Source organism: Hemicordylus capensis, chromosome 6, assembly GCF_027244095.1.
Source record: "Hemicordylus capensis ecotype Gifberg chromosome 6, rHemCap1.1.pri, whole genome shotgun sequence".
Classification (NCBI taxonomy): domain Eukaryota; kingdom Metazoa; phylum Chordata; class Lepidosauria; order Squamata; family Cordylidae; genus Hemicordylus; species Hemicordylus capensis.
In genome coordinates this window covers 165,941,343-165,968,292 of record NC_069662.1, presented here as the reverse complement: position 1 = coordinate 165,968,292, position 26,950 = coordinate 165,941,343, and the positions used below count along the sequence as shown (strand labels likewise).

General features: G+C 54.4%; 1 protein-coding gene across 1 annotated transcript in view; it reads right to left on the bottom strand.

Annotated features, from left to right (window-relative positions):
- WNT9A (Wnt family member 9A) overlaps positions 1-26,452 on the bottom strand; it is a 62,594-nt gene extending 36,142 nt beyond the window's left edge. The window contains exon 1 of the mRNA XM_053265766.1: positions 26,300-26,452. Within this exon, the coding sequence (XP_053121741.1) occupies positions 26,300-26,415 (116 nt within the window). The 5' untranslated portion in view covers positions 26,416-26,452. The remainder of the gene's footprint in view (positions 1-26,299) is intronic.
- Between the last annotated feature and the right edge of the window lie 498 nt (positions 26,453-26,950).

The window sequence follows — 26,950 nt, the reverse complement described above, 5'->3', positions numbered from 1 at the left end:
ACTCTCAGCTTGGGAAGGTTGGGGATGGGGCCATAATTCCATGGAAGAGCACTTGCTTTGCATGCAGAAGGTTCCACAGTCAATCTCTGGTATCACCACCAGATAGAGCTGGGAAAGATTCCTGTCTAGAACCCTGGAGAGCCACTGCTGGTCAAGGTAGGCAATACTCTGCTACATGAATCTCAGATATTGGACTACAATTCCCATCACCCCCCAAAGGCCACTGTGGCTGGGGATGACGTGAGTTTTAGCCTAACATCTGGGAACCCTGCTTGCGAAGTCCTGGGCTAACCAGAAGGGGAAGCACAATGCTAAACTAAATGGACTTGTGGTCCAATTCAACAGCCCTCTTATACCACTGAGAGGCACTCATTTTAAGAATGGAGCAAGGAAACTGGAATGCTCAGGTACATGGTACACAGATTCCCACCCCCCACCCCCCGCCCCGGGTGTCCATGGAAGTCCAGATCTCTATTTCACCTTCCCATTCAGAGTAGGTGGTCATGCACAGACCAATCATCCAGGATTCATCAGCAGAGTATTCTAATTTATGGAGCAGGGGAGGGTCTGTTTTGCTCCAGGAAGCCTGCAATTTGTGTTGACATGCTAGGGTGTGTGCGGTGTTGTGTTTTATCTTCATCTGCTGAAATGTTGTTGCTCCCAGCACCATTGACCAGCCTTCAAGCTGGGAGATGGGAGTAAACCCAGATGCTTCCTTGCCAAATGTTTCAACACTGACAGCCAAGTTTTCACTCATCTACATCCATCCCTAGGAGAGGACTGGGAGGATGATCAATCCTCCTGGCAAGGAAGGCCCAGTGTTTTTTGTTTTTTTTTAAAAAAACAACCAAAAAAACCTGGAGAGGCAGACCATGAGAACAGCCCAGGTTTCACACGGCATGTTCCATGGAATTAGTTTTTGCCAGATTACGACATGCCAGAACAGGAAAGTGGTGTTATGAGGCCGAGAGACTGCTACACCCAACAAGGCAGCAAGAAATCAACAGATGGGGTTTTTTTTTCCTGCCTGGTTTGAATGGAAGGAGTGGGAGAATACTGCATAGAAGATACAGGACCTACATGCTCCAAATTGCACATTTCTGGAGATTGTTTTAACTAAGACGAAGCCAATACTTGCCTGTGTTTGGCAAGCCTTTTCAGCGGCAGAGAAACACACACTCTTCCTGGCGATTTTCACTGTTTCTTGCAAGATGTCCAGCCAGCTGAAATGCCTAGAGTGCTGTCATCATGTAGTCAACTCCCACTGGTGGTTCTGAGCCATGCAGTATATACAAAGGTAGTGCAACTCAACTGTCCTGTTCACCATGTGATCCCTGATTGGGTGGGTCCACACAGAGACCAATTCCAAGAGGAGGAATGCCGAATGCAGCGTTAAGGCTGGAATTGGGGTTAGTACCAATTGAGGCACATGTTTGGGTTGCAAAGTTCTCTCAGTATCTGAATCTAAATTTTGGCATCACACCTATGGCCCTGAATGTGCATCTGCATGGAAAGAGGGCGTTGAGGAAATTAGAAAGTTATGGGTTATGTATCCCCGTGTTGCTCTCCTTAGGGATTTTAAAAGCCAAGGAGATAATCAGGCAGTGGATTTGGGGTATTGCAACTCAAGAAGATAGGGTCCAAGCCAGACACGTACCTTTCTTAGGTCGTGTAGCTCACCCCCACTGACCAGCTAAATATTTATATGAGCTTGTCCTTGCCAAATCAAGAAGGGCATTTGCCTTGGCACGCTTGAATGTGCAGCCTTCAGCTCTTTTAGAGGGTCGCTAACTGGATATTCCTTTTTCTCAGTTATGCCCGTGTCAGTCAGGAGTGGTTGAGATGACCAAGCATATGTGGATTGATTGTCTGTTTTATAGAGATATTCATCTAGCACTTGTTACCTATGCCGTCTAAATTCCCAGGTAGGCCTTTGGCCTTTTCTGTGTCTTTTGTCCAACTGTTATATTAATGTTTCCACTGCGTAAGGAAGCAATTCATAAAATCATGAGTGTCAGTTGTACTATATATTGTTATATTCTAAACTGTGTTCTGTAAGAAAGTACTGGTTAAGGCACGATTATGACTTGAGATATTTTTAATCTGGTTGATGACTGCAATAAAGATTGGCATTCCATTCCAAGAGGGGGAAGCGGAGACTGCCGGGGGAACCATGTGCTGAACAGTATCTGACTGCTAAATTTTGTGCAATATTAACTCACCTCAAGACATGTTCATCCCACCCCAAACCAAATCTAGTAAACAGCCAATGCAGTCCTAGTGTAAATGAAGCCCGATTTTTCCCCAGGCTCAAGACAACATGCAGATGAATCAGAAAAGTAGCACCCCCCGGACACTCCACAAAAATTTGATCCGGTTGGTTATTCTGAATTGATGCAACGTTCAGTCCCACCCATGCCTCCTTGCACCTCCGAAGCCTTGGCCCATCAATCCTAATGTCCTGCATCCCTATTCTCAGATACCTTCCCACAAAGCACTTCCTGAATTCTAACCCATTGGGAGCTTTTACCTTTGGTAGCACACTAAGATTAGGGCACTTCACACTCATACATGCATGACTTCTCAGATGTCCAACTGTGACAGCTACCAACGTCCAGGGAACTTTCGGTTGCTGGAGAGCCCATGGGGGTGGGGGAGAAGCTAGAAGCTGGAGGTGAGCTCTCTTGATGTCCTGAACTGCCTTTCCAAAAGATCAACCGGCTCAGATTAGACAGGCTTATATATAGCAGCCGCCACAATAGCCAACTGGAGCTTTCCTGCAGGGAACAGCATGTTTCGAGACAACACATTGGTCTCATCTACCATGCCCTGCTTTTGAGCTTCTAGAAGCATCCGGGTGGCAACTGCAGACCAGACGCTGGTCTTGGTCAGATGCTGCAAGGCAGTGTGGAGGCCCTCAATTGACAACGTCTCCTTGAGGCCTTGAGCTTCTCCCAGACTTTCTGGAACCCTCTTGCCTGGAGATGCCAGGCACCATAGGAAACTGCCTTATATGGAGTCAGACCATTAGAACACCTAGGCTCAGTATTGACGACTCTTGACCAGCAGCGTTTGGAGAGTTGACTGAAACTCTCCAAAGTTTCAGGCAGGAGCCTTTCCCAGCCCTATCTGGACTGAAGCTGGGAGGACCTTCTGCATACAAAGGAGGAGAGAAGAGCTGGTCTGGTGGGAGCAAGCATGACTTGTCCCCTTAGCGAAGCAGGGTCCACCCTGGTTGCATATGAATGGGAGACTAGAAGAGATTCCCCTCAATGGATGGAGCCGCTCTGGGAAGAGCAGAAGGTTCCAAGTTCCCTCCCTGGCGGCATCTCCAAGATAGGGCTGAAAGAGATTCCTGTCCGCAATCTTGGAGAAGCTGCTGCCAGTCTGTGAAGACAATACTGAGCTAGATGGCCCTATGGTCTGACTCAGTATATGGCAGCTTCCTATGTTCCTAAAGCACATGCTCTTCCACTGAACTACGGCCCCATGCCAACCTCAAACCTCTGTCATGCAAGTCACATGCTCTGCCACAGTGCTCCAGATCCTCCCCTCCTGCAGAGGGACCAAGTAGCCCACTTTGGCTCTCACGGCGTCCGCAGCTCCAGTTCGGAGCTTTGCATCCCAAGTTCTGTGGCCAGAGTCTTTTTGCTGGCCCTGCTGTGGCTGCATCTGCCTTTGAGCCAAGCGGTTCTCTTCTCCCAGCCGCCCCCTCCCCACATCCAGGACAATCCCCTGGCTGCCGTTTTGATTTATTCCTTGCCATCTGCGTGCACCATGTTTTTTATCGGGTCGATTATACAGGGGAGAGGGAGTAGGCTCCGTGTGTGTTCTCTCTAGTTAATGTTTCCTGTGCGGTTCAATCCGTTCTGCCTACAGGTATGTTTATTTCACTACTCTAGCAAAACCAGCAGACTTTTTAATGGAACTGTTGATATTTTTTCTGGCTGAACTTCCTGGAGAGGAGAGAGAAGCAGCGTACAGCTGAGGTCCTCTCCCAAGCTGCGGCATGGAACTACAATTCTCCCTCCTGGAAATGGAGGTTTCCATGGCATTCGGCAGATTTCTTCCTTTCTAAAGCAAGAGGAACACAACACACACGAGCTGGGGGCAGCCAACGGTAGCTCAGACAGGCCTGGGCAGGTAGTTCCCTATGCTGGAATTTGGAGATCTCCCTATCTAAGCTGTTCAGTATTTTGGCCTCATGTACAGGGTAGATAAAACACGTTTGCCATTCGAACTCCCTGGAAAGGGGGTGGCTTCCATGGAAACGTTGGCTTCGAACCCCTCAATATATCGACAGCCTCACGGGTCAGCAAAACTCTCCCCACCTTCACTGAGGGACTTCCTAGAGATTTCAGGACAGCAAGCTTGGGTTAGATAGGTGTGTACATGGCAAGGAGCCATCCCTAGTCTAGTGTCGAACTGATCTGTACTACAGATTCTGGGGATGTTTGCTGGGCATTAGCCCAGCAGTGAGCCTTTGGGGGTTGCTAAAGGAGAGGTGAGCATTAGACAGAGGTCTTAAAACTGTGACCCTGCTGCAGTTGTTGGCCTACAATTCCCATCAGCCCCAGCTACTGGCCAGTGTACTGGGAATGATGGGTTGCAGTCCAACAACAGCTGGAAAACTAGCCTGAGACCCCTGCACGAGACGCTCCCGTATCTTCCTAGCTCAGGTGAAATGTGTCGTCAGTAATTCCAAATTAGCTGCTCAACAGCAGCAAAATGCTTCTGTTCAAGCAAATGGCTTTCCAAACATAAACAAGGGGAGTAATCTCACAAAAACAACCTGAAAACAACAGCAACTTCTTTATGCCGGATATACGATGTCATAGCACTATATCACAATGATTAAATTTGAAACAAGGCATGGGAAATCTGAACAGCAGCCCACTGTCCGCATAGGGACTGCAGTGTCACAACACAGGAAGTGTGGAAGCACACTTCAGAGATACGTCCTGATCCCATTGCAGGGTCTGATCTGGAAAGAGCCCTCCATTCAGTTCAGCAGCGATGGAGCTGTACTCAGTAACACCGCATCTGCTTTATGCACAGAAGGTCCCAAGCTCAATCCACAACTGCATCTCCCAGGAAGGCTGGGAAAGACTCCTGCCTGAAACCTTGAAGAAGCCACTACCAGTCAGCATAGACAATATGAAGTAAGGTGGACCAACAGCCTGACTTTGTCTAAGGCAGCTTCCGATGTTCCAGTTGACACATCCATATGTCCACTGAATTCACTCAGGAGCCATGAACACACTCCTAGAGCGAGACAGAAAGCTGAAGGCTCATTTGCTCCAAGGGTCCCCAGCAAGAGGATGTTCAACCACCAGGTCCTCTCTTTAGCCAGATCAAGGATCCCTCCAAGCCTCCAAGGTCCCAGCTGTGAACAAACAGCTTTGAGGCTAGGTGGCTGGGAAACCAGCAGGTCAAGTTGAGACTGGCCAAGAAATAAGCGAAACTTCTGGCAAGCCCTGGAAGGAGCCCTTGCTCCTTCAAGTGGGGGCAAGCATCAGTAGTTCATCTCACGTACAGACCAACCTTACGGTAGGGTAGAGGTTGGGCAAGGTAGTTGTGCACTCTCCAGAGAGTGCACAACACCACATTTGCCACTCAGCTGCTGTTTATCACACAGCCTTGCACATCAGCCTGCAAGAGTTACTAACCTGCCCACACATACTCATTTGTAGTGCACTGGTCGTCTGAAAGGACCCTTGTGACTCTACAAGGCAGGTTATTCAGCAGCAAGGGGAAAGCACTCTGCCAGAGCCCATTTTTAACACAGAAGAGCCCCCCAGAATTCAGGCCAGTGGCCCATTGCATGCAAAGCAAGAGTGCTTCTTCGGGGGCCCTACTCCTGGTGCCATTCCCCATTCTTGCATCATCATGTGGAGCCAGGTATCCAAACTAGACCCAGCTGCACGGTCTGGATCACCGTTCCAATTGCCCAAACTGGCCCTCGGTGCTGAGTCAAGGATGCTGAGCCCCCAATCTGCAACAACCAAAGTTAGAGTGGCACTCCCAAGGGCATAAGCATGCAGAGCTCTCAACTTGTGGGAGGCAGATCATCATCATGGCTTTCCACGAGAGTCCAGTCTACCTTGTTCTGGCAAACGCTGTGCCTTTCCAGGCAGTGGCAGAAGTCATGTGGGAAGCACTAGACTCCTTCCTAGGTCTAGCTGCCCCTCTCTCTGGAAGTCCCCTTGGAATGCTGCCACATCATGACATCACACTAGACCAGAGGCATCCCAGGACAGCCACCCGGAAGAGGCCAGAAACCTCCAGCATGCCTTGGAGCATGGAATGCAGCACGGCTGCAATCCACAGAGGCGCCCACTGTTACTCAACTGGAGTAAGTCACCTTCCTTGCATGGGTGGGGGGTGGTGCTCAGGCTTTCCACCCACTGCTGAAATTTCTCCTGTTTAGCTTCTCTCTGCTTGAACCTTTGGGTTTCCCCAGTGTAAGCTCTAGGGGAGTTTTCTTTTCAGCTCTATGATGGACTAAAGCAGGGATTTGTAATCCTGGGTCCCCAGATGGACCATTGTGGCTGGGCTGGGGGTGAGGAGAATTGGAGCCCAACAACATCCAGAGGGGGAGCTGGGAGTTGAGTCCAGCACCACCTGGGGACACCCAGGATTATGAAGCCTGGGACTAAAAGGAAACCTGGCCCGATTTTGCCGGGTTCTTGTTCACTTCCGACACAGAGCAGCAGCCACCGCGAGCGCTTCGTTCTCCACTGCGGGTCTCCCATTCATTCGCTGACCTCCTTTGACTCGGCAGCCTGGCGGGAAAACAGAACACAGTGGCGTGGCTGCAGGCCACACACACCCCTCGCCTGCAGCTTTTTCCATTCATGGTTTGCTTTGTCAGAGCACCACAAGGCAGCCCAAGCGGCCTGGACCCAAGGTAAATAAGGCCCAAGTGCTGTGCCTTTCCTGGCCAGCCTGTGTCATCCAAAATTGCCAGCACTCCTTTTCTTCCTCCCCCATTTCACATCCAGGACAGCCCAAAACCACTTTGAAGGACCACCCCCAGCTCAGCGGAACATAAGAAGCTGCTTTATACCAAGTCAGACCCTTGGTCCATCTAGCTCAGCATTGTCTGCCCAGACTGGCAGCAGCTTCCCCAAAGGTTACAGGCAGGATAGGGACAGGGCTCTCTCAGCCCTATCTTGGAGATGCCGGGGAGATAATTTGGAACCTGCCGCATGCAAGCATGCAGGTGCTCTTCCCAGAAAGGCCCCGTGCCCTAAGGGGAATCTCTGACAGTGCTCACACATGTACTCATCCCATTCAAATGCAAATCCCATTCAAATGCAAATCCCATTCTCACACAGTGCTCATCCCATTCAAATGCAAACCAGGGTGGACCCTGCTCAGCAAAGGGGACACGTCATGCTTGCTACCACAAGACCAGCTCCCCTCCCTTCAAATCAGACTTAGCCTCGTGGTGTTTTAAATGCAGCAGTTTCAGCTCCTCTGAACTATGGTGTGCACTAACTCCTGAGAGTAGAGTGGACGAGTCTCCTCCTTGAAAAGGCAAGCCCGCTGAAAGCAGGGCTCTCAAACCTGGCTCCCATGATGTTGCTGGATTACAACTCTGATCATCTCCAGCCATGGTGGCCTCTGGGGATGATGCACATTGCCATCCAGCAACATCTGGGAAAACCAAGTTTGAGGAGCCTCAACTTTAAAGTATTGAAAGCAGTAAGCACTAGAACCTCCAACCTAGTGACTCTGATCTGCGGGCACTTCGTACGCATTAGCGCCAGTGTTCCCTCTAAGGGGTGTGCATGTGCGTGCTCTTTTTTTTTTTTAATGTCCACTCAGTTAATTTTAGATCCCGCTCAGGTTGAATCAGTAGGGCCCCACTCCGATCGCAGGTGTGCACACACTGCCTTGATACTGCCACCCAGAACAAAACTCATTCCGCACAGAGATGAAAAAAATTAGAGAGAACACTGATGAGCGGCAGTCACAGGTATATATAAGTCCAGAGAAAGCTGCCCTATACCAGGCCAGACCGTTGGCCCATCTAGCTTAGTACTGTCTACCCCAGAGATTCTCAGCGTTGGTTCCCCAGATGTTATTGGACTTCAAATCCCATCATCCCCAGCCCCAGTGGCCTTTGGTTGGGGATGATGGGAGTTGAGGTCCAACAACATCTGGGAACCCAGCATTGAGAACCCCTGGTCTACCCTGACTGGCAGCAGCTCTTCAGAGTTTCAGAGAGGGGGCTTTCCCATTCGCAATCTGGAGATGCTTCCAGGGACTGAACCTGGGACCTTCTGCAGGCAAAGCAGATGCTCTTCCACTGAGCCAAGTCATGCAACAGCCCTATCAGGTAGGCCACTTGCGCCACTGTTACAGAACAGGCACAGGCACTTGGTATAGGACAGCCTATTCGTTGCAGTTAAGCATCAGCACCAGCAGCGTTAAAGTCAAGGAGGAGTGCTTCTTAACCAAGGTTGAAGCTTGCTTGGAAATCCTGATCAAGGTGCCATCTCACGAGCATCTAGAAACATAGGAAGCTGCCATATACTGAGTCTGACCATTGGTCTATCTAGCTCACTATTGTCTTCACAGACTGGCAGCGGCTTCTCCAAGGTTGCAGGCAGGAATCTCGCTCAGCCCTATCTTGGAGATGCCACCAGGGAGGGAACTTGGGACCTTCTGCTTCCAGTGCTCACACTTCTAGTCTCCCATTCATATGCAACCAGGGCAGACCCTGCTTAGCTGAGGGGACAAGTCATGCTTGCTACAAGACCAGATCTCCTCTCCTATTTGGCAAGCAAAGGGTGAAGTGGGAGGAATTCACAATATGGGAGAACATGTGACCTTTTGGCCATGATCCTAACCATATCAGTAGCCAAGATATGCCCGGCACTCAATGTTAAAGGTAAAATAGTGCCGTCAAATCAGTGTCGACTCCTGACCCCATCTATACTGGCTGCCCATTCAGAGGTTCTGAAACCTGGGTCCCCAGAGGTTGCTGGACTACAACTCCCATCAACCATTTCGCAATGGAGAAATGGCCATCCTACGTCTGGGGATCCAAGCTTGAGAACCCCAGCACTCATGGGTCTGAGTGAGACAAGGGATTTTTACTTTGCTGGCTCTCAACATTAGCCTCTGACTTACAGTTAACATATTGCGACTTGAACACCACCCAACATCTTGTCTCGAGTTGGCAATACACTCGAGTTCGGTCAGAGGGTTTTTTAAGCCAGGATCAAGCTTGCTCAAAATTCAATTTACATTAAAGAATGTGTGTGCGCGCATTCCACATTTTGTAGATCAGAGGAAATTCGAGACCCTTGTCTTATTCACAGATTGCAAATATCGGCGCTTGCTTCAGAATTATGCAGCCTAGTGAAGTTCGTGAACTGCCGTGGTGGAGGACCGCTTGCATCTTCCACGAAGCCGAAGGCTGCCAAGTGCTAAGCCAGAGGGAGTAACCCAGTCTTGAAGAACGCTTCCCCCTCCCCACGCTGGTTTCTAAAAACCCAAACCATAAAGCTCCCCACCCTCAACGCTTGCTGGAAACGAGCAATTTAATATCGGAAACAGAAGCTGGGAACCACATGCAACACACAGGACATGACGCGACTGAGGCGCTCAGAGCAGCATCTGCAGCAGTGAGGAGGATGGAAAAAACAGAGTCAACCTGGGAGCAGAAGCCTCCATCTTTGCCAGCCGGCTGCGAGGAGAACGTCTTGCCATGGGGGTTACTGTTGTGCCTTGGGCTGTTGCAAACTGAGCGAGGCAGGGACGGCAGGCAAGACTCCTCCTTCCCCCCCTCCCAGTCACGATCCGGAATACAGTCCGGCTCACTCGCCCATGCGACGCCTCCTCTCAAGAAGGAGGGAGGCAGGCACGCTTGCTGGTTAGAGCCCGACTGCCACAGGATGTCTCAGCCTGCAAGAAGACTGCTTCAGACTCTTCCAGATGACCTTTGAGGTGCCACACGGGCACAGGCACTGTTGCATCCCATCTTGCTGCCAGGGCCAGGCCGGGGTGGAACTACCACTTGGCAGCCATGTGCAGTGAACACCCAAGGGGCCAGGGCTGCTGTGCCCCACCTGCCTCCATAGCACCCCCTCCCCCCCCACAGCAGGCATGGGGCCATGTCCCCGGGGCAACCAATGCCTGCCCTCCTCTTCCCCACCACTCTTGGCGCTGACAAAGCCAACACAGGGTAGTGATGCCACGCCACTGACACCCCTGGCCCACATAAGAGTGGAGGGAGAGGGGTGGACGGCTGCATAGCCAGCCAGTGCACAGCTCCCCCAACCCCAGGAGCATGCACACTGGTTCTTTGCCAGCACCAACATGGGAGTGAGGCGAGCAGCAGCCGAGGGCGGCAATGGCAGAAAGAGCTGCCCAAAAACCTAGCCATCAACGACCCCCACGTCACTCCGCAACTGGGCCAAACTAAACATGACAGGGCTGCCATGTTGAACACGTCTTCCCCACTTGCGTATAAAGCAGATAGTGCAGGAGAAAGGAGAGTGGTTTTAAGGGTCCTTCCAGACAGCAGTCAGCCATGAGATGTGAAAAGCCTTGGTGCAAGTTAAGCATGATTTTCACCCTCCACACATCCGCCTTGCCAGGGCTGTTCAGGTGCAACCTCGCACCATTTTCACAGCGCCACCTGCTGGCCGGCTCTTGTTTTCCCAGAACCACCGATCCTTTTCCAATGGCGACTCAAGGCCCCTGCACGCCTGAGGCAGGATACTAAATGCCAGCCCCTGGTGTGCACCCTCCTGGCGGCATTTACAGAAGAAGGGGGCAGAAAGGCAGCTTGCCCCCTCACTGCTGCCCCAGTCAATCTGCTGCCTGAGATGACAGCCTTGGAATGGCTGCCCCGGTCCATTTGGCAGAAAAGCAGCAATTCAGAAGGGATCGTCGCTGGCCAGCAGGTGGCGCTGTGAAAAGTCACACAAGGACCTTGCTCTGCATTTGAACAGAGAAACAGTGGGGGTACAAAATCCTCACCTATCCTTTGAAGTGCAAGCCCCTCGCCATCCAGGCCTGAACCCAGAGAGCTTCATGGCCGCTCTACAAAAAACACACTGCACAAGCCTAGACTAGACACAGCAAACACACACTCACAGGGTGCAGTATGAGATCCCTCCCGCCAGGATTCTCTCTAATTTTTCCCATCTGAGTGCGGAATGAGTTTTGTTCCGGGCGCCAATATGTGCGCACCTGCATTCAGAGTGGGAGCTTCTGGATTCAGCCAGAGCGGGCTCTAAAATTAACTGAGAAGACATCAAAAAACATGTGAGTGGGCACACACACACATGCCTTAGAGGGAACACTGCCTCCCTCCCCCCACTCCCATATCCGGTTCCGAATCCTGGATCCTCTAACTCAATTACCTGCTACTGTGGAGGCCTAACAGGAAACTTTAATTTGAGAGATAAAGCACGAGTCTCTTAATTATTAAACACAAAAGGCTTCCGGTAAGTGTGTGTGTGGGGGGGGGGGGACGGGACCGCAGGGGCTGGTTTCCTTCTCATTGCGTTGGGATTAGCAGCTTCCACAAGAAGAATCTGCCTCCCCACCTCTTTGCATAGGCACGAGACCAGAGTCTTAGCATTTCCACCCAAGAGGGGCATTGCAGACCCTCCCGTCTTCCCCAAGAAACCAATACTGGTAGCCCGTTGGCTGTGAGCCCCACCCACTGTCACATCACGGAAGACTCTGAGCTCAGGTGCTGCTGAGCTACAGAACATAAGAACAGCCTTGCTGGATCAGGCCCAAGGCCTATCAAGTCCAGCGTATTGCTTCCCGCAGTGGCCCACCAGATGCCTCTGAGAAGCCCACAAGCAAGAGGTGAGGGCATGCCCCCTCTCCTGCTGTTGCTCCCCTGCAACGGGTATTGAGAGGCATTGTGCCTCCGAGGCTAGAGGTGGCCCACAGACACAACAGACTGGTAGCCACTGATAGACTTGGCCTCCATGAATCTGTCTGAGCCCCTTTTAAAGCCAGCCAGGCTGGTGGCTATCACCACTTCTTGCGGCAGAGAATTCCACAGATTAACTATGCACTGTGTGCAAATGTACTTCCTTTTGTCGGTCCTAAATTTCCTGACCTTCCGTTTCATGGGATGACCCCTGGTTCTAGAGTTGTGAGAGGGAGAAAAAATTCTTTGCCCACTCTCTACTCCATACATGACTACAAGTCCCAACATTCCCAGCCACAGTCCATAATAGCTGGGATGATGGGAGTTATAGTCACAGGTGGAGCCACCATTGTATGAACGGGTTCAAAGAGCCCGGGCCACCACGCTGCAGGGGCCATGCCTTGTGCCCCAGCCACGCCCCTGCATCTGACATCAGCCGCAGGGGCATTATTTCACTTGCAAATGGGGCCGCGTGGTCCCGTTTAGGAGCAAAATCAGCCAGCGTCGTGTTCACAGCATGGCCAGAGGGGTTCTCCCTGCCTTTTAAAGGTAGGGAGAGTCACTCCCGGACACACTGCCAACGTGATGCTGGCCAGATTTTGCTTGTAAGTGGGGCCACATGGCCCTGTTTGGGAGCTAAGCTATGCCCCCTGCATCTGAGGGGCAGGGAGCCACGAAGCCCATTGTGCAGGCAGAGCATGGAGGCCAATGTGGCCCGGCTGAAGAGATCTCCTGAACCCAGCAAGCCCCTGAGACAGTCCTCTCCAACAGAAGGCCAGACTTGAAAGCAGCGTTCACTCTTTTGGAGGTGCTTGAAGAGGCCAAGTTGAAACCGGATCATCCTGGAGAGAATCTATCTATCTAGGTAGTCGCTAAGAGTCAACACTGATTAGACAGCATTGAAAATCAATCCATCCAAGAGTCCTAACCCCACAAGAGTAAGGAAGTGCAGGATCAGGCAGAGGTAAAAGTCTGGAAATGGCTATGGTCTGTTGATGCAATGGTGTGTGCACGTTGCCAAGAGCTGGGAAGCCACCAGCACAACCAACTTGTCCGAGTAATACTACACACTGTTTCGGAAGGGGAAACTCATTGATTGCACAATCACCTGCCTGACAACCACAGTGTGGAGCACCTGAAAGTCAACTGAAGGCGCAGAATCCTGGCAGTTGTGACCTCGGAGTGAAGCCAGCATTCGTCACCTGGTGCCCCAAATACCCCAACTTCCTTATCAAGGTCGCTGGTGTAGGATTTGGTGGGGCAGAGAAAGAGAGCTCCACACAGCCATTTCCAGAAGGTCCCCAGGCTTGACTACGGAAAGCTTTTGCATGTCCCTGGTTAGCACAGGGCAGGAGCGTCACCTCTGAAGCAAAACGCAAAAGGTTTAAACCTATGCGGAAAACTCCTCTCTCCAGGGGAAGATGTACAGGCACCCCACTGCACACACGTCGGGGGGAGATGGGGGGCAGCCACACCCGTTCAGGGACAGTAAGTCACTAGTCAGCAGACAGCCCAGGGCCACCCAAACCGCCGTCCCTTCCCACCCCAGTTGCCAGGACACCCCCCGGCCAGACAAGCAGCATAGCTGTGGGCTGACACCATCTCCTTAACAAGCAACCCTGGAAGATTCCTCTCCCGATTCCCCGATGGGCCCTGCTGCATTCGGAGAGGCCGGCAATTCTTTGCTTGAAACAAAAGAGAGGTTTGGGCCGGCGAGAGATTAGCCCCAGCTGTCTCGATCCCGTCGGCAGACCCGAGCGGGGAGCAGGGGTGGCTCAGACAGGGCTTTGGCCGCGCGACATCTGCTGAGCATGGCTGCCAGCCGCTGGTGCCCCCAGCCCAGGCAGACCCCATGGGGGACAGCCGCTCCGGTGCAAGCAGGGGACTCCCACTTCTCAGACAGCCAGGCCACTGGCCAGGGAGGCTCGTCTTCACCTGCCAAGGGCCGAAAGGCGTCTTGACAGACAGACTGCAACCCGCTCCACTTCGCTAGTGGTAAGTCAGGCCTCCGGGCCCCTTAATGCACTCCTCTAGGGAGAGGGGAGCAGCATGGGGGGGGGCGCAGATATCTCCGGGGCAGGCCTTCCCAACATTGGGTCCCAGGTGTTGCAACTCAAACTCCCACCATCCCCAGCAGCCAAAGGCAGGGCGTGATGGGAGTTGTAGTCCACCTCCGGCAACTCAAGGTGAGGAACTCCTGGCCACAGGGGCTGAAACTTTCAAAACTGGAGTTTTAAAAAGCAAGAACAACTAAGGCACTAAAGAGAGCTGCAAGGGGGGTTAACCCTTTCCCACCGGTGAATCAATCAGAATCAAGCTTTATTACCGTCAGAGGCCAGCATGAAATTACACAGTCCCACCAGTATGTTTCTCCAACAAATCACCAGCCCCAGAAGTTAGTATTAACCACATTGGGGGCGCGGGGTGTGTGTGTGTGTGTGTGTGTGTGATGGTATCTGTCGTATTCTTCCCTTTATGCAGTTAACACCCATTTGGGAGGAGGAGATTCAAGTTAGGAAGTGAACCCCCAGACTTCAGCACGGCATCCCCTATCCAAGTTCGGGGCCTTTACAACTGCTTTCAACCAAAGGGGGAAAAGATACAGGAGCCAATGCTGGGTCTCCCATCTTGCACTTGGCCTGTGTCAGGGCTGTCCCACTTTGGACCAAAGGTGGGCCCCCAGGACCGGCTGCTCCTCCACACAAGTTTGCAGACCTGCTAGCTTTCTCGGTCAAGGAAACGGGCCCCTCCCCAAGCTTGCTCCCCAGCTGTGCGGCTTGACCGGGCAGAGCCTGCTTAGCTAAGGCGACAATTCCCACTCGCTCCCAACAAGGCCAGCTCTCCTCCCAGACACTGAGGGAGGCCACCGGGACTGCGATCCAACGGGGCCCAGTGGGAGAAATGCTTTCCCTCTGGCAGGCTCCTTCGAGACCAGCCTGGAAGCGAGAGGGCAGCCAGCCTCCCGAATAGAGTCCAGAGTCGGGGTCCGATTCAGCCAGTGCGGCCGATACAACCCGACAGGCTTAGTCTGAACATGCATGCTGCAGATGCCGGCTGGGAAGTGGTGTTGGGCAGATGGCAGCAGCTGCTGCCACAGCCGGCTGGGCGGAGCGGCCAAGAGGCAGACGGCGGCAAGATCAAGGCCTTCTTTGCTGCCACACACAGCCCAGACCGTGCATTCTACTCACGCTCCCTTGTGAGCAGGGCTGTTCTGGAGGAGGACCAATGGAACGCCGGGCCATATTCCAAGTCAACCCATCAGTCTACCTAGCTCAGCACTGCCTCCTCTGACTGGCAGCTGCTCCTCCGGACTTCAGACAGGGCTCGTTCCCAGACTGACCTGGAAATGCCAAGGACTGAACCTGGGACCCTTCTGCGTTCCAAGCAGATGCTCTACCCACCACTTGAGGTCTTACAGCCCTCCCCTTCTCCAGCACATCACTTCCAGCCCACCAGCACCCTCTAGCCCAGGGATTCCCAACGTTGGGTCCCCAGATGTTATTAGACTTCCGCTCCCATAATCCCCAGCCCCCGTGGCCTTTGGTTGGGGATTATGGGAGTTGAAGTCCAAGAACATCTGGGGACCCAACGTTGAGAATCCCTGCTCTAGCCCACCAGCCCCCTGCTCTTCAACCAGCCCATTGGTGAAGGTAAAGTGCGCCGTCAAGTCAATTTCGACTCCTGGTGCCCACAGAGCCCTGTGGTTGTCTTTGGTAGAATACAGGAGACGTTTGCCATTGCCTCCTCCCGCGCAGTATGAGATGATGCCTTTCAGCATCTTCCCTATATCACTGCTGCCTGGTATAGCACCAGTGGGGATTCAAACCGGTAACCTTCTGCTTGTTAGTCAAGCATTTCCCCACGGCGCCACTTAAGGACCTTGCCCCAAATCATTCTGCCTGGGCTGTAGCTCTGTTGCAGAGTATCTGTTTTGCATGCCGAAGGTCCTAGGTTCAATCTCTAGGGAGGGCTGGGAAATGTTCTCCATCTGAAACCTTGGAGGGCTGCTGCCAACTAGTGCAGACACTTCTGAGCTAGGTGGACCAGTGTCTGACTCCGAGAGGCAGCATCCTCTGTAGCAGGGACCTGCTCCAGGATCCCTCAGGAGGAACATTTCCACCAGCTGCAGCAGATTGCTTCTTGCTTACCCTACCAGCCACCAGCTAGGAGACACCTGCCTCATCCCAAGGGGAAAGAGAGGTCAAAACCTTAAGCCTAGACACACAAGGACGAGGAGAGCTGGTCTTGTGGTAGCAGGCATGACTTATCCCCTTAGCTAGGGGTGGTGTGCCCCTGGTGGCGCAGTGGTAAAAAACTGCTGCCCTGTAACCAGAAGGTTACAAGTTCGATCCTGACCAGGGGCTCAAGGTTGACTCAGCCTTCCATCCTTCCGAGGTCGGTAAAATGAGTACCCAGAATGTTGGGGGCAATATGCTAAATCATTGTAAACCGCTTAGAGAGCTCCGGCTATAGAGCGGTATATAAATGTAAGTGCTATTGCTATTGCTATTGCTAGCTAAGCAGGGTCTGCCCTGGTTGCATATGAATGGGAGACTTGATGTGTGAGCACTGCAAGATATTCCCCTCCCGGGATGGAGCCACTCTAGGAAGACCATCTAGGTTCCAAGTTCCCTCCCTGGCAGCATCTCCAAGATAGGGCTGAGCGAGATTCCTGCCTGCAACCTTGGAGAAGCCGCTGCCAGTCTGTGAAGACAACACTGAGCTAGATAGACCAATGGTCTGACTCAGTATATGGCAGCTTCCTATGTTCCTAAGGTATGATGTAGAACACAACGCAGAGCAGTGGATAAGCATTCTGCACATCCTCAGAAACACTCTTACTTCACACTTCTGGCAACAAGGGTTGACAAAGATTCCACCATGGTTAGTTTATAACTCAAGCCCTCATGCCTACCTGGCGTGAATGCTTAACCTAACCCTGTACATTTGTAGGGGACAAAGCGCAGTTATCCTACACATTTGGGGATGGGGCCATAGCTCAGAGGCAGAGCATCTGCTTGGCATGCAGAAGGTCCCAGGTTCAATCTCTGGCAGCATCTCCAGGAGGTCTGGGAAAGAGTCCTGCCTGAAACCTTGGCAGAGGCGTAACTATAGGGGGGACGGGGGGGGCAGGTGCCCCGGGCACCATCTTTTCTGGTCATGTGGGGGGCGCCGCCATGACCAATTTTTTAAAAAAAATTTTAAAAAAATTTGTTAATACAAATGGTTCCTGCTCAGTGCAGCAGTGCTGCAGCAGTCAAGGGAGCGCGTCGGTGCCCCCTCCCCCACGAGCGGTCCCTTCCGCACCGCCTGCGGCCCCGCCCCATTGCTTTGCTGGCGCCTGGCGGCCAGTCAGTGGCCTGGCTTGGCGGCGGGTGCTTGTGAGGAAAAACCTAAGTGTAATGTAGTATGTTGGGGGGGCGGCAGGGGGGCACAGGGGGCACCATTTCAGTGCTTGCCCCGGGCGCCGTTTTCCCTAGTTACGCCTCTGAACCTTGGAGAGCTGCTGCCAGTCAGTGTAGACAACTCTCAATGGCACAGGCCGAGGGTCTGACTCAGCATAAGGCAGCTTCACATGCATCCAACATTTGGGAGACGGCCAGAAAAGCTCTTTGGTACCCCGTCATAACATAACTCCAACCCAATGAGCAAAAAAAGGAGGAGGGAAAGGTGCCTCACTGTATCACGACAGGATCGTCAAGTCCAGACTCATTTCCACTTTGGGACATCATGGCCAGAGATGGCAGCCACTGAAGTCTAACAACATCTGAGGACCTAAGGTGGGAGGCCTCTGCTCTGAAGGGCAGTGCAGCTCCAAGGATTCTGGCAGAGCGATCTTCCCGAGGCCTCCCAGAAACCCCTTTAAGCAGGAGCATTTGGGACTGAACCCGGGACGTTCTACGAAGGTTGCACTTGAACACCAAGGGAGGAAAGCTGGCCTTGTGGAGGCAAGCATGAATTGTCCCCTTTGCTAAGCAGGGTCCACCCTGGTTTGCATTTGAAGGGGAGACGACATCTGTGAGCTCTGTAAGATAGTCCCCTGGGGGGGATGCTCTGGAAAGAGAAACTGCCTGCTTGCACGCAGAAGGTCCCAAGTTCCCTGCCTGGCAGCATCTCCAAGAGAGGGCTGAGAGAGAGTCCTGGCTACAACCTTGGAGAAGCCACTGCCAGTCTGTGTAGACAATACTGAGCTAGATGAATCAAGGGTCTGACTTGGTAGAAAGCAGCTTTTCATGCCCCAAAGGGCCAAAGGAATGCCTGGAATTTCCAAGTGGCCAAGCCAACGCATTCCATGGCCATTTGGAAGGAACCAACGATTCCAGGGGGCATTCCCTGTCACTCATTTTAGTACATTCTCTCGAATGCTTGCCTGCAGAAGGTCCAAACTTCCCTCGCTGGCAGCATCTCCAAGACAGGGCTGGGAAAGACTCCAGCTAGCCACCTTGGAGAAGCCGCTGCCGGTCTGTGCAGACAAACCTGCACTAGATGGACCAAGGACCTGACTCGGTATATGGCAGCCTCCTATGTTCCTAAGGCCAACCTGAAGCATCCCTAAGCTCATTTTGACAACATCAAGGAACGGACTGCAGTTGCAAGGATAAGTGTACATATATGCTCACAGGGCACCTTCAATAAGTCTCGAGTGCATCACCGTGTGGTGTTCAACAGGCCCCAGCACCACACTCTGTATGGTTTCCATCCTTGGGTCGCCAGGTGTTGGACTACAACTCCCATCATCCCCAGCCACAATGGCCAAGGCCACTATAATGGGGATTTTAGTCCAACAACATCTGGGCACCTAAGGTTGGAAACCCCTGGTGTAAATGCCAGCATGGTGTAGTGCAGGCATCCCCAAACTGCGGCCCTCCAGACGTTGCTGAACTACAACTCCCAGCATCCCTAGACACAATTTTTTGTGGCTGGGTATGCTGGAAGTTGTAGTTCAGCAACATCTGGAGGGCCGCAGTTTGGGGATGCCTGGTGTAGTGGCTAGAGTGCAGGACTAGGACCAGGGAAACCCGAGTTCAAATCCTCATTCAGCCATGAGACTTGCTGGATGTGACTCTGGGCCAGTCACTTCTCTCTCTCAACCTAGCCTACCTCACAAGGTTGTTGTGAAAGAGAAACTCAAGTACGTAGTACACCACTCTGGGCTCCTTGGAGGAAGAGCAGGATATAAGCATAATAAAGAAATAAAGACAAACAAAAGCCCTCTTCACCCCCTCCATTCTAGCTATGCACCATGGAAGACCAGAAGAGCCCCTGGATGAAACCTACCCAAGAGACGGGCAGTGGGAGATCTTGCTGCCGACAGGAGCCTGCGTGCGTTGGCCCCATCTGCAAAATCCTTTGCTCGCAAAACTGGAGGGTGGAAGCCGCACAGCTCAGCCGAAACCTCTGCTGCCCTGGGCCATTTCAAGCAGGCCCAGGGCTCAAGGAGGAGCTGTTGGGTTCAGGTTCTCCGAAGCGAAGCAGTGTTCCCTCGAACAGGGATTCCCAGATGTTGTTGACTACAACTCCCAGAATCCCCCGATAAAATGGCTCTTGCTTGGAGATGCTGGGAGTTGTAGTCAACAACATCTGGGAAGCCCTGTTGGAGGGAACTCTGGTCCGAAGGGAAACGCTGGTGGCCCGGCCGTTTGCGACCCACCAGCAATCTCATTTGCTTCCCTCCGGACACCAGCATGGCTCCGCACGGCCATTTTTCCTTCCTGCCATGCACAGCCCCGCATTTCCCTGTCTTGACAGCCTCTCCCCTCACCCAGAGCGGCACAGATGCGGCCCCCCCACTGCTTTTGGACTACTACTCCCGTCATCCCCAGCCGCTGGCCAACAGTCAGGGACGATGGGAGTTGTAGTCCACCCTCCGCAGAAAGGCCGATGCTGTGCAACCCGGCCCGGCCCACACCAGCCTCTCCCTCCCCACGCAACCCCACCACGGCCGGTCCAAGAGCTCGGAGCCCCCACCACTCCGCATCTCGCACCACCAAGACCCGGCCCCACACAAGTCAAGCAGGCAGGCAGGCATGTGCAGAAGGCATGCTCAGAGGGGCCGTGGCCAGGAAAACACGGGGGGGTAAGCTCCGCTTCCAGAGTGGGACTCCGGCAGACTCGGGCCTCGGATCCTGCTCCGTGAGCACTGGTGCTCAGCCACGCCACCCCCTTCCAGGAGGATCAAAGCCTTCCGAATCCATCCAGCCAGGCTCCCTTGCCCAGCTGCTAGCCCTGGGAACCGGGCCGTGGGGGCAGCGGTTACAGATGTTTGGCCAGGCTGCAAGAGGCATTTCCACACATGTTGCAGGGAGCGCAGAGCAGCTGCGGTCAGAACAGATCGGCGGCGGGGGGGAGGGATTTAAGCCAGTTCTAGCTTCGGTTTGCCAGTTTCTTAACAGAACGTCTTCCAAGAAACATCGGCATCCGTTCCACTCGTCTCTGCACGGCCCCCTTCCCCGCCCTCCACGCCCCAAACATTTCGGCAAGTGACCGTAACATGGCAAGCAACCTGTTCCCAACCCGTCACGAGCCAAGCCAGAGGAATTCTATATCGCCAGACACCTTGGGGTCCCCAGAGGGGCCCCTGGACTACAACTCCCATCATCCCCAGCCACAACGCCCTTCAGCCATTGCAGCCGGGGATGATAGGAGTTGTAGCCCAACCTATGGGGACCCCAGCTGCCTATAGCGCTGCTGCATTCAAGGGCTACTGTCAGGGGTGGTGTAGTGGTTAGAGTGCCGGACTAGAACCGGGGAGACCCGAGTTCCAATCCCCATTCAGCCACAATTCTTGCTGAGTGACTCTGGGCCAGTCACTTCTCTCAGCCTAACCTACTTCACAGGGTTGTTGTGAAGGAAACTTAAGTATGTAGTAAACCACTCTGAACTCCTGGGACGAAAAGCAGGATATGAAATGTAAAATAAAATAAAATAAAATAAAATAAAATAAAATAATAATAATAATAATAATAATTCTGCCACCCTCAAGCCTCATGTTCCCAAATGCTCTACCTGCTTCTTCCACCTATGTCCAAAGCTGGTCTCCCCGAAATCTTCGAGGGCACGGCTTCCCAACCTCCAGGTGCTGCTGAACTCCAACTCCCATCAGCCCCAGTCACAGTAAATTGTAGCTAGGGTGATGGGATTTGTAGTTCCGCAACTTCTGGGGTGCCATTGGTTGGGAACCCCTGTTCTAGGACATCACTTTGCTCCCCTTCAAGTCTTTCTTCAAGCCCATCGTTCAAGTCCATCGCAGGCATCTCCAACTGAAACAAACCCTTCACACTCCCACTAGCAACTGTTCGCACTCATCTGGGGCCATCACCTGCTTCTCCCACCCTTCATTTTTGTAGTCCCACGGCCAGAGCGGGATTGTAAGTTCCTCAGGGCAGAGACTTGCTCAGCATTCTATCCCTCTAACGTCAGCAAGAATAAAACCCAACCCAGAGAGCTAAGCAGGGAGAGGTTTGGCTTTTGATGGCTGAGGATTGCCCGAAGGTGGTTTATTCTCCCCCACCCCGGTGGACAGGAGGACAAGAGAAGGAGCTCTGCTGGGTCAACCCAAAGTTTCATCTCATCCCACATCCTGAGCAGCCATCTGGACATCCCTGGAAAAACACTTAAGCCGGCAGGAAGGCAATAACCTTTCCCTGCTGTTGCTCTCCAACAGCTAGCATTCAAGGGTACGCTGCTCCCGAATATGGAGGCTCCACATATCATTCGCCTATCCTCTACACAAGTTACAGGTTACAAAGGCAGAATCAGCCGACTAATCTCAACACTGCAGTGTTCCCTAAAGGAAACTCGTGGCGGGAGGGCGGGATATATCTGCACACCTTCGGGGATCTCTGAAAGAGACAGATTCTCCACATCCACCTTTATCATAATAGCCATTTTGCTAGTATGGAACAGACAGACACCCACCACCACCAGCAGGGAAGTATATGTGTTTTATGCTCATTAGCCGCCTTGGGATTGTTTTAATGAAAAGCGGCATACCAATTTAACAATAAATAAATAAGTGTGCACCCCACATGTCCTCAAAATCTCTAAGCTGCACCAGCCTTCCCACATCTCTCTTACCCTCAGCCTTGAGAAGTCCCTTTGGATCTAGAAGTCAGCCCAAATATTTAGAAGCCAGACCATGGACCCTTGACAAAACTACCAGACTTAGTGCTGGGCATAGTGGAGGGCGGGGGGGATAAAGAGAAGCCCTTACATGGACTTGGAGCAGAAACGGAGCTGCCTGGTCTTAAGGAACGGCCTATGAACAGCCTTGCCCAGGTGACATGGTTAGATTTCTAGGTGCCATGGTTCCCCGGCACCCAGAATTGGCCAAGTTGTGTTTTGCCTTGAGCTAGTGATAGGTGTCTCCAACAACTGCATGCACTTGGCCACAAAGTTCCTGGGAGTGTGAAGCAGCTGCTGAGACCTCAGGTTAGGAGGCAGGAAGGCCATGCCTCAAGAAGAGGGCCTCAGCAGGTTGAAGAGGTGCATACCAACCAGAAAAGCAGATTAAAGCTTAAAGCAACCTCGCTTTAAAGAAACCGCATCTCACGGTGGCGTTGGGCGGGGGGGGGGGCATTTGCCTCCTAGTCCAGTCTGCGGAGAATGGATCCTCCCAGAGAGAAACAAAACAAATAGAAATGAACAGAAAGGGGGGGGGGAGCCCAGAAGAAAAACTTTCCCATGAAAAATATTTTATTTTCTTAGAGAACAGGATACACCTGCAAGTCTTAACACCAGAGGGTTGTTTTTTAATTCATGGGTTAATGGAACCCTCTGCTGGCCAGAGCAGGAACTGCACCTTGAACAGCTGCTCCCCCTCCCCCCAGGACTCCAAGCCAGAGCGCAGGACCAGGGACAAGACAGACATCGGTGGCGAGGTGGCCGATGGGGCAGCCCAGGAGCAAAGAGCCCCAGGGCGGAAGTCAGACAAGAGACATCCTGCAAGATCCAGGCTGGACCATGAGGCAGCCACACATCGATCGGGTCCTCTTTCCTCTCGGAGGGTGGGATTTTGCAGTCCCCAGAGGAGCCTCTTGATCTATGACAGCTCTACACCTGGTGTGCCTTTCTGAAAAAGAAGCGGCCATTACCAGTGCAGGCAGAGATCACCGACCCACTCCAAGGAAGATCTGACTTCCAAGACAGGCTGGTGAGCTTTAAAGGGGAGCTGGGGGTGGGGGTCCCAGACAGGGAGTCTCATGAAATACAGGAAGACGCTTCTGTTTAACAATCCAGCTTTTCCTGACTGTTCTCTTTGACTCCCTGCCCACATCATGCCAGAGCTTGGAGTCAGGAGCACAGGCCGGGAGCAATCACTTGGGCGAGGGAAAGGTAGCCGCACGCACCAGGCATGCCAGAAACACACGTCTCAACTCCCCAGACCTCTCTAGACCACACCTAACACACCTGGAATGCTCACGGTCTTTAGGACACACACCCCGACCTCAAGCCTCAAATCTAATCCACAGCTGGAAGGATTGCACGCCACAATTCTAGATTCATTCTAGATTCATTTTTGCTCCCAGGGGGACAGGTAGTGCTTAAAGATGGTTTTTTTCTTGCTGGCCACAGATAGCAGTGCAGGGATGCAGTGAGACTTCTTTACAAGACTGAGCTCTCCACGGTCTAGCCAACACATCTTCCTCTCCTCTCCCCCTCTCTAAGCCCCCTGGCATTTTGCACCCAGCTGAGACTGAGGGCCTACTGAAATCTGGGCTGGCAAAACTCGGTCCTCAGATGTTGTGGACTACAGCTCCCACTATCCCCTGCCTTTGGTCAGTGTGGCTAGGGATAATGGGACTTGTAGTGCAACAATACCTGGGGGGCCTGCAGTAGACTGTTGCCCCCATCAGCTCCTGCAGCAGGAAGCTAGCCAGCCTCAGAAGGTGGCACAGCTGATGTTCTTGGGTTTCCCCAGAAGTCCACTTTTTCATCCCATGACCAAGCTTACAAGATGTGCCTCTTGCAATTTCCTAATACAGTCATCATTAAATTGCATTGCCAGCAGAAAACCAAGAGACAGAAAAGAGGGAGGCCCCCAAGCATTAAAACCAATGTCAGCTCACAAAACCACCACTAAACTTTACGGGAAAGAAGAACAAACAGAGAGCATCCAGATCAGCACAATGTTGCAAATGTGCGCCCTCCCCCCCCCCCCCCCCGCCTCCCCACAACCGAAAGCCTGCTTAGCCTCAAGAGAAATGGGAAAGTAGCAGCCAAAGCAGAGATCCAGTCCCAGAGGGGGAAAGCTCACTTTGGAAAAGCGGAAGGAAGGGTTCTCCAGCTGCCAGGCGGCAACTTCGGATCTAGAGGTGACCTGGGAAAGGGTCAGTAAAGGAAGCAGAGGTGATCTGGCAGCAAGAGGTGTCCAGCTCAGAACCGTCCAGGAGGGCTGGCTCAGGGGGCAGTCAGCACCCCAATAGGGCCCTTCCCTCCTGTCCAGAAGTATTTAGAGTGATTTAAGCAAAGGACTCTGTGCCATCTTCACATCTACTCCTATGACATTTCAACAGGTTGCAACTCCAAATCCTTTTGCTGGCAGTTCCAAGAGAAGCACTTTCCAAAGGGGGGCAGCTGGGGGTCCAGTGGAGGTGGCTCAGCCCAGGTCCCCTCACTTCCCAAACCTCCCCTTCCCTACCCGCACCCCCAGGATGCAAACCCTTTGGCCTCCAAGGAGCACCCAGAGGGGGAGGAGGACAGACTGCCTTGGGGCACCTCCTAACACACACCTGAGGAGTGGGTGCACCCGCCCGCTGGGCTGGAGGAAAGGCTCTCCCCAGCGGAGGCAGACAGGTGCCCACCGGTCATGGGGAGGGGGAGACGAGACCCAGCCAACTTGCTGGATCTCACTGGGCCAGGGGAGACTTGCCACATGAGACCCTCTTCTCCTGCCCACCCCCAGCATAGAAAAGCAGATTCCTAGCACCTCTTCGCGCCCCCCCCAGTGATAAACGCCCAGGGCGGGGGTGGAGGGAGAATTAGGCGCCAACGAGAACACTCGAATGGACCCGATCCCAACTAGAGGCATTTGGAGGCTTGCGCTGCCCAGACAGCCCGGACTCCGGCTGCAAAGGAGCCTGCAAGGTGCATGGGGGGTGGGGGGGGGGGAGAATGGTTCCTCGAAAGAGCGGCGCCAGGCACGCAAGAAAGGGGCTGCCGCACCCCGACCGCGAAGGGCCCTCGCCCTCCTGCGCGCAAAAGGCGGCGGCGGCGAGCGAGGCTGGCACCAGAGGGAAGCCCGACAGTTGCGGGGCAGCTCGCAGCCGGGCAGGAGGCGCGGCGGGGCTTGGCCGAGTCTCCTGCACGCCAAGGAAGCGCTGCTGAGCGGGCAGAGCCGCCGCGGCCGCCGGCCGGCTTTCTGCGGCTGCACCGGATTAAGGGGCGCGCCAAGGGAGAGCGAGCCAGGCGGCCGGGCTGCACGCCGCGCCCCTGGCTCGCCACGGGCCCCCCAGACTAGGGCCGCCGGGGCCTTGCCCCCGATCACCCCCATGGCTGCCTCTGAATGCCAGCCGGGGGGGCCCGCCAGCTCTCGCCCACCCCTGAAAGCAGGCTCGGCCCCTTCGGCGCCCCCCCCCCCCCCGCCGCAGCAGAGATTTCTTCTGGCACCTCCAGGGCGCGCGCCGGGACTGCGGAGCGCCCCATAGGAAAGGGCGGGGGGAGCTCTTGTCCAGCCCGGCGGCAGGTTCAGGGGCTGCAGGCGGGAGACTGGCAGGGGCCACCAGCCGGGCCCCGGGCCTTGCGCGAGCCGGAAAGAGGTTACGCCGCTTTGCAAGGGGGCGCGCAGTGGCGGCACCAGAAAATAACTGGGGAGGGCACGGAAGGGGCAAAGTGCCTTCACGGGTGGGCGCGCTGTGCGCCCCCCACTTGCCTGGAGGGCGCTTGCTTGCCCGCGGTCCACCCATACCCCCCTTGATTAAGGCGGGGGGGGGAGCGAAAGGGGGCTGCCAAGTCGGCTCCATCCCATTCCTGAAGACAGCCAGCAAAAGAAGCATCTGACAGCAGGTTTTCCGCCGAGGAAGCGCGCGCCATCCTGTGCCCAGCTGCTGCTCGGAAGTGCCAGCAGGCTGGCCTCGGGGAAGCGCGCACAGCAGGACGGCTTTACCTTCGCGCAGGTCTCGGTGCCCGGAACGGCGGCCGCGCATCCCCGCGAGGCGGGCAAAGGTCCGCAGCGGCAGCAGGACCGCGCCGCCGCGCCAAACGCGCACAGGCTGGCACGCGACGGCCCCACCGCAAGCCGCTGACCCCGGAGCAGCAGGTGCCGCCGAGGGCAGCAACCCCGCCTGCCAGTCGGGCAGCCTCTGCCTGCCTACCGCCCGCGCCTACCCCGGAGTCAGATGCCGGCGGCGGCCACGCACGCACTCACGCACGCACTCACTCACTCACCCGAAGTAGGCAGCGGAGGGTCCCGGGGCGCAGCAGGCCAGCAGCACTAGCAGCGCGCAGGAGGAGGCGGAGGAGGAGGAGAAGAGCCCTCGCAGCAGGCGGTGTCCATCCAGCATTTTGCTGCGGCGCTCGGGCTGACCATCGCGTTCCTTCCCCCGCGGAGCCCGATCAGCGGCCGGGCGGCTCCAGGCGCCTGCTTTATATGCAGCCGAAGGGAGGCCGGCGGCCGGGCGAGTCCAGCGGGGAGGAGGGGGCGGGGCCGGGCCTGGGGGCGGGGCCGGCAGCCCCAGGCTCCGAGGCGAGGGGCGGGGCGGCGGCGCCGGGCCCCGCCCCTCCTCCCTCCCCCCGAGGCGGGCGGGCAACGGGGGCTTGGCGAGCGCAGGCACGCAGCCGGGGGGGACGGACCCGGAGGAGCCCGGGCCGGCCTCCTCTCCCCGCCGAGGCTCCGCTCGACGGCGCGCTGGCTTCGTAGCAAGCCCCGTGGAACTGGCTGCCTGACGGGCGAGCGGCAAGGTCGCGGGGTCTGGTGGCTCCGGGCTGATTGATCGGCGCGGAGGCGTTCGTGGACTACTGGGACCCGCGGGGCGGGGTGGGGGGTCACGCTGCGGGGCTTCCGTCGTGCCGGAGCGCCCCAGTGTTCAATCCTGGATG